The sequence below is a fragment of the Cervus canadensis genome, chromosome 10 (assembly GCF_019320065.1).
Source record: "Cervus canadensis isolate Bull #8, Minnesota chromosome 10, ASM1932006v1, whole genome shotgun sequence".
Lineage (NCBI taxonomy): Eukaryota > Metazoa > Chordata > Mammalia > Artiodactyla > Cervidae > Cervus > Cervus canadensis.
This window is the reverse complement of record NC_057395.1, coordinates 43,977,915-43,996,845: the sequence shown is the minus strand read 5'-3', so window position 1 is coordinate 43,996,845 and position 18,931 is coordinate 43,977,915. Positions and strand designations below refer to the sequence as shown.

The 18,931-nt window shown below is 51.6% G+C and overlaps 1 protein-coding gene across 5 annotated transcripts in view; it reads right to left on the bottom strand.

Annotated features, from left to right (window-relative positions):
* SYNDIG1 (synapse differentiation inducing 1) overlaps window positions 1-18,931 on the bottom strand; it is a 104,395-nt gene that overhangs the window by 15,174 nt on the left and 70,290 nt on the right. For all 5 annotated transcript variants that reach the window (XM_043480334.1, XM_043480339.1, XM_043480335.1 and 2 more), the window contains exon 3: window positions 16,570-16,707. In XM_043480334.1, coding sequence (XP_043336269.1) covers window positions 16,570-16,707 — 138 coding nt within the window. The remainder of the gene's footprint in view (window positions 1-16,569; window positions 16,708-18,931) is intronic.

The window sequence follows — 18,931 nt, the reverse complement described above, 5'->3', positions numbered from 1 at the left end:
TTCCATGATCTTTCTGTCCCTCCTCTAGAGTAGGATCGCTTCCCACATCAAAAGCCTGCCAGAGACCACCTGGCATCAGCTATGACTACAAAGGAAGCAATGAGATTCCAGCAGACTCACCAACAAAGGGAAATGAAGCCAAATCACAAAAGAGTTATTTCAAAATATGAATAAGCAGGATGCTGACTTAGAAATGCAGTGTTTGAGTAAATCTGAGAGGATACATCTTGTAAACGGCCACTTAACAGCACAAGGGAACCAAATCAGTGTTACCGGTATGCCCAGCCAAGCTCAAACCTTTGAAGCACAAGCACTTATGATGCAATAAATTCTTTACTTAAGTGCAAAAGTAAATGTGACAAGCTTTCCCAGTACTCTGCTTTTAGAATCACAAATGAGATGCATGTTGAAGATAAATAAACGCTTTAAGATGAGTGTCTTTTGTTGAGACAGTTTCTATTTCTTTCCCTACACACACATACTGGAAGGCTGTAGATATCTGAAGAAATATGTTAACTTATTTTAAAAATCATGTAGGGACTTCCCTGGTGGTCCAGTGGTTAAAAATCCACCTGGCAATGCAGGGGACGTGAGTTCAACACCTGGGCTGGGAAGATTTCATGTGCCACCGAGCAATTAAGCCCTTGTATCACAACTACTGAGCCTGCACCTTCTAGAGACCGTGCTTCACACAAGAGAAGCCACCACCCCGAGAAGCCCATGACCCACAACTCGAGAGTAGCCCCTGCTCGCTGCAAGCAGCAGTGAAGACCCAGCACAGCCAGAAGAAATCACTTAGCATATTTAATACTGTCACTTAGCCTTACCACCATAGTGCTGCTTGCTAATTGAAAATTCACAAGATTCTCAGCCCTTCTGTCTTCACTAGGCAATGTGTTTATCATCAGTGTCACGCATGCCAAGTTGCATTTGATAAGTTTAATTGCTTTGGAGTAAAAATACCCTTTACTTTTTACTATAAGAATGCCATGACCTCATAAACTAGAAGGCATTTTAGGTTTCAGAGGGTTTGCTAATTTGATGTATTCTTTCTGAATATAGTATTCAGGAAAGAAAGCTGTTTCTTTCCTAAGAGTATCAATGTTATATATCTAATTTTCCTTCATCCCCGTCAATGCAGCTATGACAGGCTGTACTTTCCCCAGGATGGTAGCCGCAATGTTTTCCCTTCCTCACAGTCTTCTGGAGCTTTGACTCTTATATTCCCTCCCATGAGTCTGGGTGGACCATTACCAAGGCCTCGGCCGGCAGCGTCTGGTGGCGGTAATGCGGCATGGCTTCGGAGGCTGGGTCTTACCAAGGTGTGCTCTGTCCTGGTATTGTGGGACACTCGCTCTGGGCGCCCAGCTGCCACGCCGTGAGGGAGGTCAAATCAGTCCACATGGAGGAATATATGGAAAGGCCGTGTACTGGGTGCTCCTGTGGACAGATGTGAAGTCCCAGCCAACAGCTAACATCAGTGCCCAGACGTGGGTGTGATGAAGCCACAGAGGTCCCGGCCTTGAGTGACCCCAGACACGATGAGCAGAGACAGGCCTTCCCCACAGTGCGTCCTGGATCCCAGCCATAAGCACGGTGTAAAAGTCGTCTTATGCCACAAGGCGCAGGGTGGTTGGCTTTGCAGAAATGACTGGATCGGCACCCAAAATAAAAGGCAGAGGCTTCTCAGAAAACCAGAGGTAGGTATGGTGTGTCAAACACTTTCACCGCAGAACCAGGCAGGAGGCATGGAGGCTGTGAGCGTTTGAGGAAACCATACCAGCCTGCCTGAGGCAGCAGGACTCTCCCCTTCTGTAGAAGTCTCAGGGCATTTCTCTGGAGAGGCCTAGGTTTGTACCTCGTATTTCTTGGTGCATGTCCAATGAGTCCACTTAGACATGGGGGCCTCAGCTTCCTCATGGGCAGAACTTGCCAGTGTTCTGTGTCCCCTGCAGGGTCTGAATCCCTGAAGAAGGCTCAGGGTCATTTCTCCTCTGCCCCAGCGCTGGAAACTGCACCCTCTGTGAGTTTAGACAAGAAAGTGCAGCTGGGTCACACTGCAGGGATTCGGCGTCAGGCGTGTTCTGGTCACTACCCTGGAGATGGTCCTTTTATCTCTGGAGGTTTGTAGTCTGATAAGCTCATGAAATAAGAAAAGTTAGCCAGTAAGGGCTAGACTGGGGCTTCCCTGGTGGGTTGGTGGTAGAGAATCTCCCTGCCAATGCAGGAGACACGGGTTACAGTCCATGGGGTTGCATAAGAGCTGAACACGGCTAAACAACAATACAACGACAACAGGGGTTAGACTATCACATAGTGACAATGTGATATCTCTCTGACTTTACAAAGCTTGCAAGCACAATGTATGGGTAAGGTCCTTAATTGCATGTGTGTGTGTGCGCATGTATGGCCCCATTTATGCCACGTAAAGGCCAGTTCCTAGGAGACTGTCGGTGGACACGAGCACAGGAAAGGCAGATGGAGCAGGGAGGGGAGAGCTGTCTTGGGCCCACAGACTTTCTCTCGGTTCCTCCTTTTTTTAAAAATAAATTTTTTTTTCCACTTTATTTCTTTTTAAGTCTTTATTGAATTTGTTTCAATATTGCTTCTGGTTTTTGTTTTGGTTTTTCGGCCCCAAGACATGTGGGATCTTAGCTCCCCAACCAGGGATCAGACCTGCAACCCCTGTACTGGAAGGCAGAGTCTTAACCACTGGACCACCAGAGAAGTCCCTCTGTTTTTCCTTTCGTTGGTGTGTCTGCCCCTTTTGGAAGTAGTCTTTTTCAATAGTCTTGCCATCCTCTTCTCCATTGTAAGAAACAAGCAACATCTTTTGGAGGAAAGTGCCTTTCTGGCTGGGGAATCAGAAATAGCAGACTAGTCTGAATTTTGCTCTTCCCTGTTGCCCACCCCTTCCAGACAATTTCTTTTGCTGGGTCCCACCTTTCGGTCAGGTACAATCCGGCTGACCTCTGTCTTTCTCCTCTCATGACCTCCTAGAAGCCGAGGAGGAAAGGACACCGATGAATGGCGTGCATGCAGGGACCTGTCACCTTCCGTTCACTTAAGGACAGCTGCACCAAGCAGACAGCCTGAACCCTGACAAGGGACCGTGGAACCTGGGGGGCCCGGGGTGCCGGCTCAGAGGGGGCCGACCAGTCCAGGTCCTTCCCAGCCACCAGGAAGCTGGGGGTTCCAACAAGTCAGATGCCTGCTCTAAACACATACTTTTTCACTTTTGCAGTGTAAGTGATATATTATACACCTTAAATATGTAGTTTTGTCAGTTATACCTCAATAAAGCTGGAAAAAGTGATAAACCCAAGACCACAGCCTCCCTCTAGACCCTCTGGCAGTTCTAAGTTACAGGGGTTTCAAACAAGGGCCCCAGGGCTCAGGTGTGACCTGCACCCCCAACTACACCCCAAGGTCTGTTCCTCCTCCTGGAAGAATCTGGGACTTTGCAGAGGCCGTAAGTAACTGGAGGAAAGGAGTGTTTCCTCCATGTCATTTGCTGACTCTCTTTGCTGTTGTTTCTGGAAGAGGCTCCTGAAAGCTGACATGCAAAGGCGGGGTCGGGGGGGGGGATAGGGGGCGGGGAAAGCAAATTAGGAGGGGAAGGAGTGAGATGAAAAGAAGTAAGAGCATCTTCCACAAAGAAGAAAGGTCACTGGAGCTATTTCCAGCATGTAACATATTCCATTAGCTTTATTATGTGGAAGACATTAGCATTAAGCACGGCGGGAAGGGACATTTTCATACAGAGCTTCTTTTGCCAGCTTCAAAGATGATAGCGAAATATGAAGATAATGGGATGATGTCTTTCTCTCCTCGGGGCTTTGTGGGCTGGCAGAATAACAGGCTGGAAGGAGCATACTATGTGGGCCAGAAGTGACCCTGGCAAGAAAAGGACATTCAGGCTGAGCTCTCGGTACTGTCGTCCCAGTTCTGACCCGCAGCCATGCTGCAGGACCACTTTTCTGGCCCCTCTGGGAGCCCCTTCAGGGCTCCACCAGGACCATCCCTCTGGCTCCCCTGGGGCTGGGGGCCATTTTCACAATGGGGAGAAAAGCTAACTTTCAGTTGGAAGTTGGTGAACATCACAATGAATTCATTTCCCACCCAAGCCCATGGATGCCCCCGCTGGCCTGCTGCCTGCCCTGGTGGGATCTAAGACCTGCCAGCCCCCAAACCCTGCCCCTGCCAGATGACACTGCTGGTAAAGAAGCTGCCATTCAATGCAGGAGACGACAGGGACGTGGGTTCGATTCTTGGGTCAGGAAGATCTCCTGGAGGAGGGCACGGCAACTCACTCGAGTATTCCTGCTTGAAAAACCCCATGGACAGAGGAGCCTGGAGGGCTACAGTCCATGGGGTCACAAAGGGTCAGACACGACTGAAGCGACATAGCGTGTACACACACGCGCACATCCCTCCGCTAGAGGAGGAGGGTGGGGAGGGGAAGACCACCCAGCTGTCCACACTGCCCGAGCTGAAAGAGGACATCCAGGACTCTGAGGCAAGGAGGAGGTGGGGGTGAAAGTGGGTGCTACCTCAGGGGTGGTGTGTGGGGGTGACAGCGTGCTGTGTCCCCAGCAAAGCCGCCTGTGAGGGGAGGCCCTGAAGGGGAGGACCTCGATCCGCGGGTCTGTGAACAGGACAAGCAGGCTCAGGGGGGTCCGGGGGGTCCTGGTGCTCGGCCTCCTCGGGAGTGTCCCCCTCGGGCTACGTCCCTCGGTGTTAGGGTGTCGGTGTTTAAAGGAGCATTGCATGACTGTGGGGAAGCATGATGGACAGAGACACAGGGGCTGATTAAACAGATGTTAAAATATCACAAGGACACTGCGTCACCTACTTAAGGTACTAATGTCATTAAGAATTCAATAAAGAGGCCACTGAAAGAACTCTTTAAAAAAATAAGCCACTGACTTCTACGACTTCAGAGAAGCCACTTCACTGCTGCAGTGGAAATGTCTGAGCATCCATGCTTTCTAGGATTTTTCTCCTAAGGTATTGTTACCTTCTGTTCATTTCTTTCCCCGACATGCCTGTTGGGCTACACTCATCTGCCTGTAATAAATAACTTTATTGCAAGCATTTAAATGGGTGAAGCAGGACTCCTCTTTGACAACAGCTTGTCAGCGAGGACCTGAACTATGTGTCTGTCTTATCTGTTCACAGACCGCCTTCAAGAAGGACTGAGGAAGCCTGACTGTTTTCTGAAGGCCAGGGGCCCCTTCTCACCCCGTTTCCCAGCTGTTTCCCAGTGAACTCACTGTCCCCATCAGGGCATCCTCTCAGCTCAGGAACTCATTTCAGCCAAGGAGAGTGGGCGACTTGGGGAAGAGGTCTCTCTTTCAGGCCCCTTGTTCCTGGACTTGCTCCCTTGTTTCTGTCTTCACACCAACCAGGCAGACAATTGGAGTGTGTTTACGAGATTCCTGTTCAGGCCACAGACCACAAATACCACACCCTGGAGATGCAGCTGACTGGACAGAGAGGCAGCCCCCCATCCATCCACAGCCCACCGTGAGCTGAAAACCTTCAGCCACGATGTCTGATGACAGACAATCATTATAATTCTATGCTGGGAGCTAAGGGGGAAGAGTTCTGAGTTTAGACAAATTTAGAAATATAGCTAAGCCCGATTCTGCTTGAAGCCTTCCCCTGGCTTTTGAACTCTGTTAAGTTCCTGGGAAATAAAGTTAATCGTCTTGCAGGTTCATAAAGGTTGTGCCGAGAGCACTTTTACATCCTGCTGCCCAGGCAATTCTTCAGTTTTATGGCTTGTGGGGCACCCGCCTTGTGCCTGGGATGTCCCATTTCTCTGCTGAGAGACAAGGGCAGCAGGTGGGCTCCGGTGGGGGTTGAAGTCTTCCTGATTAGATGGGTGGGGTGTTTAGGGCTCACCCGATCCTGTCCTGGCACCAAAGGGCTAAGTCCTCTCTCCTGAGTAAAGGCAGCCCTCCCCAGTCTCTTGGCTGGAGCCAGACAGCTCCTGTCTGCTGTTCATTTCTCGGGAAATGAACCCAGACACTCTGGGTCTCCCTGGTCTCAGGGGGATGATATAACAGGGAAATTTCAGAAAGAACTGGCCTTTCTCATGAAAGGCTCTTATGCCAAGAATGGAGGCAAGTGGAATTTGTCTGCATTTAACCAATCAGGTGCTTATCAGCTTGAAGATAAACAGATATAATATCCACGGGGCAGTATTTCCTTGTTACTGATATCAAGTGATCATGCAGCTGTCAGCACAGATGCGACAGACTCGGACAAAGCAGGGGGATCCATGGGTACATCTGGTTATAGTCCAGAACTCCGGAGTTACAGTCATCTCTTCTTGGACTGTATTTCTTCGGATGCTGACAAAGTGCAGGTCTGGCCTGACTCCCTGTGAATCTTGCATTCAGAGCTGGTCCCCACACCAACGAGGTGGGAGCCACAGAGCAAAACAGCCAGAAATGCCCAGCATGTTTCCCTGATGGTCCCCCTTGTGTATTGGGGTCACAGCGTGCCTGCTCAGAGCTCTGAACACTGAGGGGTCCTCCGGGCCAAGAGAGGCCTCCTGGGAGGTGCTGGGGCCTCCTCCTGGGAGGTGCTGGTGCCTGGTGATGCTATGGGGGTGGGTTGTGGGGTCCTGGGGAGCAGACACCTGAGTCTGGGCCCAAGGGGCTCTGGGCTCCAGGTGGGGGTCACTGGCTGTTCTGCGGGCTGTGGAGTCACTGAGGCCTGTGAGCTGGGGACCAGCCTGGGCCCATCTGCACACGGGGCCCTGGGAGGAGAGGTGCTGGAAACAGGGTCCTGAGCTGGGAGGCCTCAGAAAAGGGGCCATGAGATCAGGAGTCGGGCGAAGGGGCTAAGTGGGGAGTGGTGAGGATGAGGCTGGTACCCGGAGGGTGTGAGGAGTCAGAGCCCAGTGAATGCAGTGGGCGGGAGGCGGGTGGGGAGGCCTGGGCATCTGTGTGCTGTTTGCAGCCTTGACCATGGGCCAATGCTGCGTCTGTCCACAGAGGAAAGAAAACACTCTCCGCTGCATCCAGAGCGCCCTGAGCACCTCCAGGTCCGGGCCCGGGAGCAGATTCCAGACTCGCCTCCTGGACTGGTGACGGGAGCCGACCTGGGGCAGAGACAGCCCTCGGACCATGGGACCAAGCCGCCAGCTCCTGCACCTGCCGCTGCAGATGGACACACACGCCTCTGGGAGGCCAGGTTGCGACGGCACTTCCCTGCACCCGGGGCGCCCGCTTCCCCAGGGAAGCCCCAGGACAGCTTTGGGAAGAGAAGCCACGTGCCCTCGGGGCTCGAGCCTCCTTCAGACTCCAGCGGGTCAGCTGAACTCTGGCACCCCCTCTCCTGATCCGAAATTCATGTATAATAAACTGACTTTCACAGTGAGCAGTCCTTGTGAGATACCTGCCAGTTATCTGAAAACCAGCTGAAGGGCCAGAGCAATCAGGTGTATTCTCTGAGTTGGATCAGCATGCACCTCCTGTGTGACGTGATGGGCACAAATGCGCTCCCAGCACCCCAGACGGGCGAGGCCCAGGAAGCCTTACATGGACACGGAGGGCGCTGGATGAAAATTCATCGCTTACAAGCTCCACTGTGGTTTTGAAAGGCTGCCTGTCATTTCCAGAGGAATGCAAGGCAATTCATACACCTCTAAGGACCAGGCAAGATGATGCAGTCATCTCAGGAAGGCAGAGACTCATTTTAGAACTGAGCTCCAGGGGCAGGGTCTCAGGATGGACTTAACACGGCTTCACTGTGCTTAGATTCCTGAGATGACCACAAAGTACTGCCAGTCTGTTCTCAGTACTCTCTTCCCTTTTAAAATATTTATCTATTTATTTTTATTTGTTTCACTGCACTGGGTCTTAGCTGTGTCGTGTGGGATCGAACCAGGGATGGAACCCAGGTCGCCTGCATTGGGAGCGCAGAGTCTTAGCCACTGGACCACCAGGGAAGTCCCTGTTCTTACGGCTCTGTGTGCCCGTAAACCCATCCTGGACAGCCTGGAAGGTTCTGAGGCTCTTAGTGACCAAAAGGGGACCACCAGAGACCCAGTCTGGTGGTGGTGGGCAGTGCAGGCCTGGGATGGGGCGGAGGTCTTGGAGGGAGTGGCAGGAGGGGGTGGGGTGAGGACAGAATGTGGGTAGTGGGGAAGCTTTGGGGTTCAGGCTGGCTTTGAACACCTCACTCAATTTGGATGGAGAGGGCAGTTGCTTGGGCTTTGATACTATCCACCTGGGACTGAGGTGGGTCAAAGTGTCCCCAGACTGTGAAGATTCCTGGAGAACCCTAGCTGTGCCAGAGCAGGGATGGGAGGGGCCCAGGGCCACATCCACCACCTGCATTTCTCTGCCCCCAGAGCAGGGCCAGTTCTAAAGGACACTCTCCACTTATGCATCTTGCTGCATCTTGCATTCCCTAAGCCATCTGCAGCACATCACCTAAGAACTCACTGCTTCTTTATCTTTGCTTTACTCTTAAGGCAGCCGCCCCCACGGCTCTCCCTGACCAGCTTGGGCTGGGCACAAAGGGCTCTTTCGACCCCGCCCTTGTATGTGCATGGATATGACTGTGAGGCAAAAAGCTTAGACCCATGTAAACACAAGCTGCAGCTGTGTTTCAAGGACTCCTTCCTATTTATTTGTAATTTAAATAAAATTAAAGGTTAAGGATGAAGAATCCCCCGTCTAAAAGGAGAGAAGGAAAAATAAGAATGAGGAGCGCTCCACACATGCTCTGCAGGTCACAGTATATGCTGTGCTCAAGGTAATTTTCCAGCTCTAAATTCAGCATCCTCTAAAGCTCTCTGTCTGGGATTCATGCAACTCTCAAGCACCAGGAAATGCCAAAGCTCATCAAGGAAGCAAGAAAAGAGGAGCCCTGCTGAGAGCAGCACCCCCCACCCCCACCCTGAGTCAGGGGCCGAGGTCCCGTCCTCTTGCTGCACCAATTCCTAGGCCCGAGGTACCCGTGTAACGTCATCAGGACCGTTAACGTCCAGGTACAGCTGGCCTCCTGGGTGAGGCAGCCCAGTGAGGGGTTGCAAAAGGCTAAGTTCCACTAATGCCAACATCACAGCGTCAGAGATGTACCAACAATGGCCCTGATTCCCACTAGAGTCCACTCGGCGGACTTCACTGAGCAGTGAGTCATCACAACGGCCCCCAGATTTCTATGTCCTGCTGACGTCACTGTATCATGAGTCCAGACACAGGAAGTACTGTCCAGCCTGTTTGTGCTATGGACAGTGAGACGGCTCAGTGGCCTGGCCGCCCCTGTGGCTGGGCCCAGAGACGCCTGTGCTGAGACTGGTGTCTGTCACAGATCAGGGCCTTCTTGGCTGAATGTGGCCAGGCTGGACTCAGCCTTCACAAGCCAGGCCATGGAGGTCACGGGCCACTGCACAGAGGCTAGAGCTCCTGAGACTACAGTTATTTGGTTTGTTTATTATCAAGTTGTCACAGGACCCTTGCAGAGCCTCAACCTCCGAAGAGAGGCGAAAGAAAAGACCTGCCCTGCTTTTAGAGGCTATGTCCTCAGAGCTTTCGACACATGGTCCCAGAGCAAAAAGATCACGCATTCGCCAATGTAATCGGAGGTGAGCATGAGGCCAGAGGGGAAGAATGTAACACCTGCTGTGATTTTCACTCCAGATTGCCGGGCACTGCATGGGCTTTGCCCTTGGACAATCAAAACACGGGGTTCTCTGCTCCGAACAAATAAGCACAAAATCAGGACACTAATTACTGAGACAATACATATCCTATAACTGAAAAAAAAAATTCATCTAACCTACTCCAGGGAACAGAACAGACATGATGCGTTTGTTCATTTATCCACCAAAACAAGCTGAGATCAGTGACTCAACTCCAGCATGCATCCCGAAGGAAGAAAAATAGATCAGAAATCTGGTTTGTCTTGGCTGCACCGGATCATTAATATTTATAAAGAATTGTTTAGATCCAGAAGTTGCAAAACAGCTCTCAGAAGCTACAATCAGCATATTAAATATACATACAGAGACAGAGATGGAGGAGAAGAGCTCGGGCAGGAAGGAGGAAGAGAGGGAGGGAGAGAGGAAGAGAGAGAAAGGGGTGGAGGGGGGAGGGGGAGGGGTGGAAGGGGAGGGAGAGGGGGAGGGGTGGAGGAGGAGATACAGGTTAAATTGATCCATCTGATATATTAGGCTATCTTTCTCATCATGTTTTCACTCCACTTCTGCAAAGTCAACACCATTCCTGGGCCTGGTGGGACTCTTGCAGCCCCAGTAGTTTCTTTACCATAACTTTGATGGTTGGGGGGAAGAGGTTGGTCTGTCCAAATCCTTCCCACCCCTTCTGCCTCCTTCCTTTCCAGGTGGTCTGGTCACTCCTGCTTCTCCACACCTGCTGAGACTGGAAGGGGGTCCTGCCAGGTCCTTCTCTGTGACTCCAGAGGGTTCATGGCTTTAGTATTTAGTTACCAATACTTAGTTGTCTTGCTGAACCAGATGGTAGCTCTGTTAGAGGACCTGGAACTCTCATATATGAAACCGGGTCTTGTGCTAATTCCGAGTCTGCTAGAATTTACCAATGCAGTCACCGGCAGTACCCAACTTCCTATAAATCAGAAGGCATTTGGGAATAACGAACTTGATGACAAAAAAAGGGACGTGGTGACATACATAAAACATTACCTCCAGACCTGTGGATGATTATAAGCCACAGCACTCAGTGTAGGGAGGACATAAGGGTCCAGTTTTATGTGATGCACCTGTTCCAAGCACACAGCTTTGAACAAACAAGAGTATTTCAGAAACCTGTCCTTGTTTGTGACAGGGTTTAGCTGGGAGAGCATGGAAATGCCGGTCCCTCCGGTGAGATGAATGGCTAGAGATGGACAGGTGACAGCTCCTCAAAACGCCTGCGGCATCTGCCAGTCAAGACTCTGCTGGAACCAAGCTCCTGGCTGACGCGGGGGCGGAGGGAGGTGAAGGGCCCGGTCTCCCTCCGTCTCCAGCGACCTCCAGGGAGCAAAGCAGAAACCCACGGAGGCCCCGCCGTGCCTGATGCATGCATCTGCTCGCTTTCTTGTGAACAGATTTTCTGCTCTGAGTTGACTGTTCCAGAGCGTTTTGCTTCTGGGTGGTGCCCTCTGATGCCTGTTTTATTTCCCATCCTTATCCTCTGGTTTAAAACCCTCAGTTAACAGACCGACTGCAGTGTGCGTTCAGGGCTCTTGGGCACTGCCCTGCCCTCCCTGGGCCCTCAAATCACCTCTGTCTCTGTGGCTTCCTCCAGTGGGGAGCCCTCGGTCTATGACCGATGGAAGCCCCTCCTTGGTGGGCAGCTCAGAGGATGGCACTGCCTCCAGGGGGCCCGAGGTGGGGGGTTCGTGTTGGCTCCCACAGCCCTGAGTAGGGCGCGTGCCCAGAGTATTTGGTGGCTTGACTTGATCTTCATCATGGCAACTCCTCCTGGTTGTGTCTGGAAACTCTCAGGAGACGCCACGTTTATAAGCCACGTGGTTCATCTTTAGGAAATGACCAAACAGAAAATGGGTGTGCAGATGTTTGCATCAGACACACATGCTGCTAGGACTCAGTGAGCCCCTCGAAGGGCTGGGCCTGGGGCTTTCCACCCATTATTCACATGGCGGTACCACTTTTCTGAGTCTGAATGAGGCTCTGATGGGCTTTGGTCTGTATGTCCCAGTGCACCTGACCACTCGCCCAAAGAGCCAGGGTGAGTTCCAGTTGGTGCCGGAAGGAATGGGAACTCAAGTGACAGATCATCTAAGTTCCTCAGTCAAGCCTTCAGTTTGCTAATTAAAAACATTCCTGTTGTAAGAGGAACACATTCTCTGTATAAGTAATTAAGGGAAGAGAGAATACAGATTTCTGCTTCTGCTGACGCGACAAGTCTTCGGCAGAAGACAGCTACAGATTCTCTATGAAATATTAAATAATACTTTTAAGCACTGATGCTATTCATAAAATTCATAATCTGGCTCTTAATTCCCTTTTCTCATTTAATTATTGTTATAATAGTGCAGTTAATAAAGGAAAGAAACATTTTGTGAAATGAAATGAAATCAGGACATGATAGATGCTCAAATGTAGACGATGCCTGAGGCAGACACAGCGCATGGAGCCCTCAGGCTTCCCTTGGCTCCAGACTCAGGGCCTCTGGGCGGTGGGGGGACGGAAGGGTCTTCTAGCTCCAGTCTCAAGCTTGAACCTGCCATGCAGGTGAAGGCGCCTAGGTAAATGCCCAGTCCCTTCTAGCAGGGTTCTTTTCCTCACTGTAACACACTCCAAGCAAGTGGGGAGAGTGGATTTAGACATGAGAACTGTGCTTCTATTTTTTTGTTTGCAGATAAAAGTCAAAGTTATCCATAGCGGCTGTACTAGTTTGCATTGCCACCAACAGTGTAAGAGGGTTCCCTTTTCTCCACACCCTCTCCAGCATTTATTGCTTGTAGACTTTTGGATAGCAGTGGAAAACAGTGTGGAGATTTCTTAAAAAACTGGAAATAGAACTGCCATATGACCCAGCAATCCCACTTCTGGGCATACACACTGAGGAAACCAGATCTGAAAGAGACACGTGCACCCCAATGTTCATCGCAGCACTGTTTATAATAGCCAGGACACAGAAGCAACCTAGATGCCCATCAGCAGATGAATGGATAAGGAAGCTGTGGTACATATACACCATGGAATATTACTCAGCCGTTAAAAAGAATTCATTTGAACCAGTCCTAATGAGATGGATGAAACTGGAGCCCCTTATACAGAGTGAAGTAAGCCAGAAAGAGAAAGAACATTACAGCATACTAACACATATATATGGAATTTAGAAAGATGGTAACGATAACCCTATATGCAAAACAGAAAAAGAGACACAGAAATACAGAACAGACTTTTGAACTCTGTGGGAGAATGTGAGGGTGGGATATTTCAAAAGAACAGCATGTATACTATCTATGGTGAAACAGATCACCAGCCCAGGTGGGATGCATGAGACAATTGCTCGGGCCTGGTGCACTGGGAAGACCCAGAGGAATTGGGTAGAGAGGGAGGTGGGAGGGGGATCGGGATGGGGAATACATGTAAATCTATGGCTGATTCATATCAATGTATGACAAAACTCACTGAAATGTTGTGAAGTAATTAGCCTCCAACTAATTAAAAAAAAAAAAAGTCAAAGTTATACTGCAGGAGGGGAAGGAAGGGACTTCCCTGATGGTCCAGTGGTTAAGACTCTGCGCTTCTACTTCAGGGGTGTGGGTTTCATCCCTGGCTGTTAACCCGCACGCCTCATGGCCAAAAAATAAAATAAAAAAAGTCTTAAAAAAGTTATATTGCAGGAAATTTGATTTTGAGGGTTAGAAACATTGATATATGCATCATGTACCATACTTGCTACATCTCTGATTTCAAGAAATTATTTAATCCCTTGAAACTTCAGTCTTTTCATCTATAAAATGGGGATAATAAATTCCCAGCTTTCAGACTCATTGCAAAGATGAAATAAGATAAAGTGAGCACATCAACTAGGTCCTAGCATCGCTCAGCAAATTTGGGTTCTTCTCCACCCTCATCATCACTCAGAGCGTCGGTTCCTTGGTGGACCCACCAAAACTACACAAAACACTCTCTTCTCTCTTTGGTACATACACCATGCCTGCACTGGGGGCTGGATCAAATGATGAGCATTGGAGTAAATGAAGTTGTGGACAAATACTACACTTGGGCCTCCACGCTGAGTCCTCCACACTGTCAGTTCCAATTCGCTGCCTCTTCTGGGGGTGGTTCTGGGCCAGGCTCACTGCCAGTCAGGTCTGGCCTTGGGACACCATCACCCTCCCTGATACCATAGCTACCAAGCAATGTGAGGGCAGTGCCCTGTCACGGACTTCCCAAGAGAACATGCATGTGCAACAGCTCAGACTATAGCAGCATCAGGAGAAAGGGAGGGCTTGTTCAAATGCAGGCTCCACACCCCACCCTGGTGGCTCTGATGGAGCAGGTCGGTGGGGCCAGACAACACGACTTTCTAACCCCTCTGAGGCTGTCGACGCTGTTGGCCAGGACTGCCTCAGAAGGCAGGTGTAGGGTGTTTAACCTGGACCAGGACCCGGCAGGTAAAGACGCTGCCCACCTCACTGATACTTTGACTGCTGTTACTGCTACTTAAGGCCTTTTTCGAATCATAAAATCTGTTGGAGAAAAGACCCCACGTCTCCATGCAGCTGTCCCTTCACCTGGGGACCCAGGTGTGTGCTGACAATTCCTATTTCCAGTGTCTGCAGTCAGGCTTTAGAGGCAGGGACAGAAGGCCCGGGGGCCTCAGAGCTGGGCTGGAGCACTGGGTGCCTGGGGCTGCCTGCCTCCCAGGCCTGCAATGCCCGGGTCTCAGCCATAAGCTCCCATGGACCCATGTTCCTCAAGGGGCAATCTACGCTCACAGCACAAAGAGAAGAGGGGCTGAAAGCAGGGGACCTCAGAACCCCTCCTCTTATTCCAAGAGTGAAGGCAATCCCACAGGCCTCTAAACACTTGCTCTTCACTCTAAGAATGTGGGCAGCAGCTTCCATGGAGATGACGTTTCATTTGCTGTTAATAAATGATCAGAATCCTTTCCATTGAAGGTATTAAACATCCTGACTGGTCAGGCCCAAGTCTAGGAGGTTCTTAAGGTGTGAAGGATAACATTACTCTCCGAGAAGGAGGATCTAATGCCAGTCTCCTCAATTGTGGCTGGATTTTTGCTGTATTTATCATCTTTCAGACAAAGATGCTATGCCTGCCTTGCCCTGCTCCAGAGATGGGCCTCCCCCAGGGTCAGGGAGAAGCTGAGATCAGGAACAACCTGGTCTGTAGGCGACCTGTCCTGGGCCCCACCTCTGCTTACCCGGGGCTCACTCAGCCCCTGCTGGCAGGTGACACCAATGTCCACTTGCAGAGTGAAAATATTGGTCCTGTTCTATAATTTGGCAATTAAAACACAGCTCTAGTGTGGAGGGCACCCTCTGCGGGGGATGGCGTGAGTCAGCAGGCCAGAATAGGAGGCTGGGGGTGGGCCGCCCGCCTTCAACTCTGGATGTGTCAGGACTGGATGCAGGGGGCGCTGAGGTCACACCCGGGCTCCCGGACAGCCGGCTTCCCTTGGCTCCACCCTCCTGGACCTTCCTTCACCTGGTGGAACCCTCTTAACTGTTTGCATTGCAGGAACACAGGGTCAGGGTGCTATTGACACTGAGCGGTAGGCTCTGAGCCTGAGGTCTTCTGGGGGCCCCATCTACCCACGTGCCTTTGACCAGGTCCCACTGTGTATCCCAATCCTGGGCGCACGCAGCACCCATGGCCACTGCTTGTGTCCAGGAGCTCCCAGCCTCTCTCCACCCACCACCCCCAGGCCCCTGGTGGCCCAGAGTCTAGTTCTACAACCTGGGTTTGTGCACCCCAGAATAGGGGCCTCTGGCGTGTGTAGAACCAACTCACCAAAGAGACGCTCAGACAGACCCTCCAGGCCAAAGCTGGATGTGGAATAACCACTGGGCACAACTCTGGCCAAGTAGGACGGTTCCATCACCCCTCCTCACACCCGTCCATCCTCTGGGACCAAGATCTCAGAGAAGCGGCCACACCACGCCCTCCTGGAAGGGCCTCTGGGGACTCTTGGTTTTCTTGCAAAGAGGGGCTGCCCTCGAGGGCCACTAGTGGATTCTCCCCTCCCTCCTCACTCCTTGTAGGATCAGGAAAGGGGGGCAGGGGACACAGGAGCACACATGGGGACTCTCACCCAACACACTGAATCGGGACAGACAATGGCAAGAAGCAGTGAGAGGCCAGGGTCCTTCTCAAAGCAAGAGGAAGGAACGTTTCCAGCACAAGGCCTGGCCGGATGGCCCCAGGGTCCCGGACACTGGAGAGGGAGCCCCAGGGGCCCGGAGGATGCTGTGGGCTCTGGAGCAACAGAAGGGGCTGCCTTTCCGTCCATCTGGTGGGGATAACGGGTGAGGCTGAAACTCCGTCTCTAATTGACAAGTACACGTCTTCCTTTGATTAATAAGAATGGGAACATAGGTAATTTCTGAGTGACAGGAACACAGAGGAAGTATTTAAAACCTGGGCTCCATGAAGGCAAAGGAGGAGGTTTGCCATGAAAAAGGGCCAGGAACTGACTTTCTTAGAGCCTTGCCACTGGACAGAGGGCCCAGTTACTGGCCAAGACAGGCTGTTTGTGATGAGGGCACAGGCGCCATGTCATGGGACCCTATTTTATGTGGGAGCCTTTTACAAAGAAAATAGAACCCACTTTGCCTCTGTTCCAGCACCCCCCACGGACTCTCCCAACACACGGTCTGTCCTGCTGGTGCCCCACGAGTGTCAGTTCGGAGGCCCAGCTCCCAACCTGCCGCTTTCCCCACGACCGCCCTCTGAGGATGCGCCTGGGTCTGCTGGGGTACGGCTGGGCCCCTGAGACCAGGTTTCCCCCCGCAGCACTCCCACCCTGTCCTCGCCAGCCTGGGCGTGCCGGCCGCGTGCGTGTGGCCGACGGGAGGCCTTACCTCGTGGGACAGGTAGAAGGCGGCGATGCCCAGCGGCCAGAAGCAGCAGAGCATGGAGAAGACGCTGAGGCCCAGGTGGTCCCGCGGGGGCATCACGAGGAAGTTGTCCTCGCTCTCCGTGTCGCTGGAGTAGTCACTCTGCCGGGAGAGACGGATGGGAGGACAAGGGTCAGCAGGGGTCTCCCACCATCACTGACGCGGGGGTCAGGCCCTGCAAGCCTGCCTGGCAAGTGCCGTCCCCCATAGGAAGAGAAAGACCCCAAGGATGGGCTCTGGGCTATTCCAGGGAGATTAAACCCACAGCCCAGTGGACCTCTGGGATAGGTGCGGACAGCGGGGTGTCCGATGGAGAACGGGGCCGGGGGGAGGACACAGGCGGCGTGTGGAGTCCACTCCTCATTCTAAGATGTCAACCTGGTTTCAGGTCGAGGCAGGGCTGGTGTTGGGGCCCGGACTCTGCCTTGAATCCCTTCTTTCCTTAGACTGTGACCTAAATAAGGACGTCGTGGGCCTGGTCTTAAGCCCTGGTGTCCCTCCTGTTTTGGTTAATCAAACGCACATAAAACTGCAAATTGGAGCCTCCGCTGCGCCTGTGTAGGAAGCTTCCTGCTGGCCTGTTTGTGTCTTGTCTGGGGGAGAAAACAGGCACACGGGGAGGGGCTCACCCCGATGGCAAGGAGTGACCTTCTCCTGGGCCCCCAGGGTGGGAGCGGGTGACACTCTGTCCACACAGGACCCAGCTGCCCTCCACGCATCCAGACACATGGGCACACACCAACACACACACAGACACACACACAGACACATACAGATACACACAGACACATGGGCACATACAAACACATGCACAGACACACAGACACACACACAGACACACAAACATACACAGACACACAGATATACACAGACACAAGCACACACACAAACACACGGCCAAACACACACAAAAACACACACACACAAATATACATCCAAACACAAAGAGACACACACAGACACATGGGCACACACCAACACATACACAGACACACAGACACACACATAGACACACAGAGATACATAGGCACAAGCATACACACAAACACACAGCCAAACACACAAAAACACATGCACAGACACACAGACACACACACAGACACACAAACACACACATAGACACACAGATATACACAGACACAAGCACACACACAAACACATACACAGACACACAGACACACACATAGACACATGGGCACACACCAACACATACACAGACACACAGACACACACATAGACACATAGATATACACAGACACAAACACACACAAACACACATCCAAACACACACAAACACATGCACACAGTTACACACACAGACACACAAACATACACACAGACACATGCACACACACAAACACACAGTTACACACACACAGACACAGTTACACACACAGACACACATACACACAGACATACACAGACACATGCACACACACAAACACACATCCAAACACACACAAACACATGCACACAGTTACACACAGAGACACACACACACAGACACACACACAGACACATACAGATACACACAGACACATGCACACACAAATACACATCCAAACACAAAGAGACACACACAGATACACAGTTACACACACAGACACACAAACATACACAGACACACACAGACACATGCACACACACAAACACACATCCAAACACACAGAGACACACACACACAGTTACACACACATGTAGACACAGACACAGATACACACAGACACATGCACACATGCACATCTGAACACACAGAGACACACAGACACACACACACAAACACACACAGACACACACAGACACATATAGACACAGACACATGCACATGCAAACACACACACAGATACATGCACACACACACATGAACACATACACACAGTTACAGACACACACGGATACACACAGACACACGCATACATACACAAACACACCCAAACACACATCCAGATGCACACACACACACACCCTCCTCGGGTCCCCAGCACCCCTCCCTTTCCCCTCCACTGGGCCAGGTTTGCAGAGCTCCTGTCTTTCCTCTGTAGCATCGCCTCCCAAAGAATAAAGGGAAGGCGGGGCACCCATCCTCACTCCTGCAGAGGTGGAACCAGCAGCCCCAGGGAGGCGTCTCACATGGCGGGGTCTGGGACTGCGGGCTGTGGGCAGGTGCACATGTGCCCCCCTGCAGGGAGGCCAGAACCCTCGATCCGGGATGGGGAGGCCAGGTAGGGTCTCCAGGAACCTTAGCCCTGGGCTGCCCTCGCTGCCCTCAGTGGCCCTCTGCACGGGGTCTGGGGAAGGGACCCCACAGTCAGGGCAGGACCTGAGG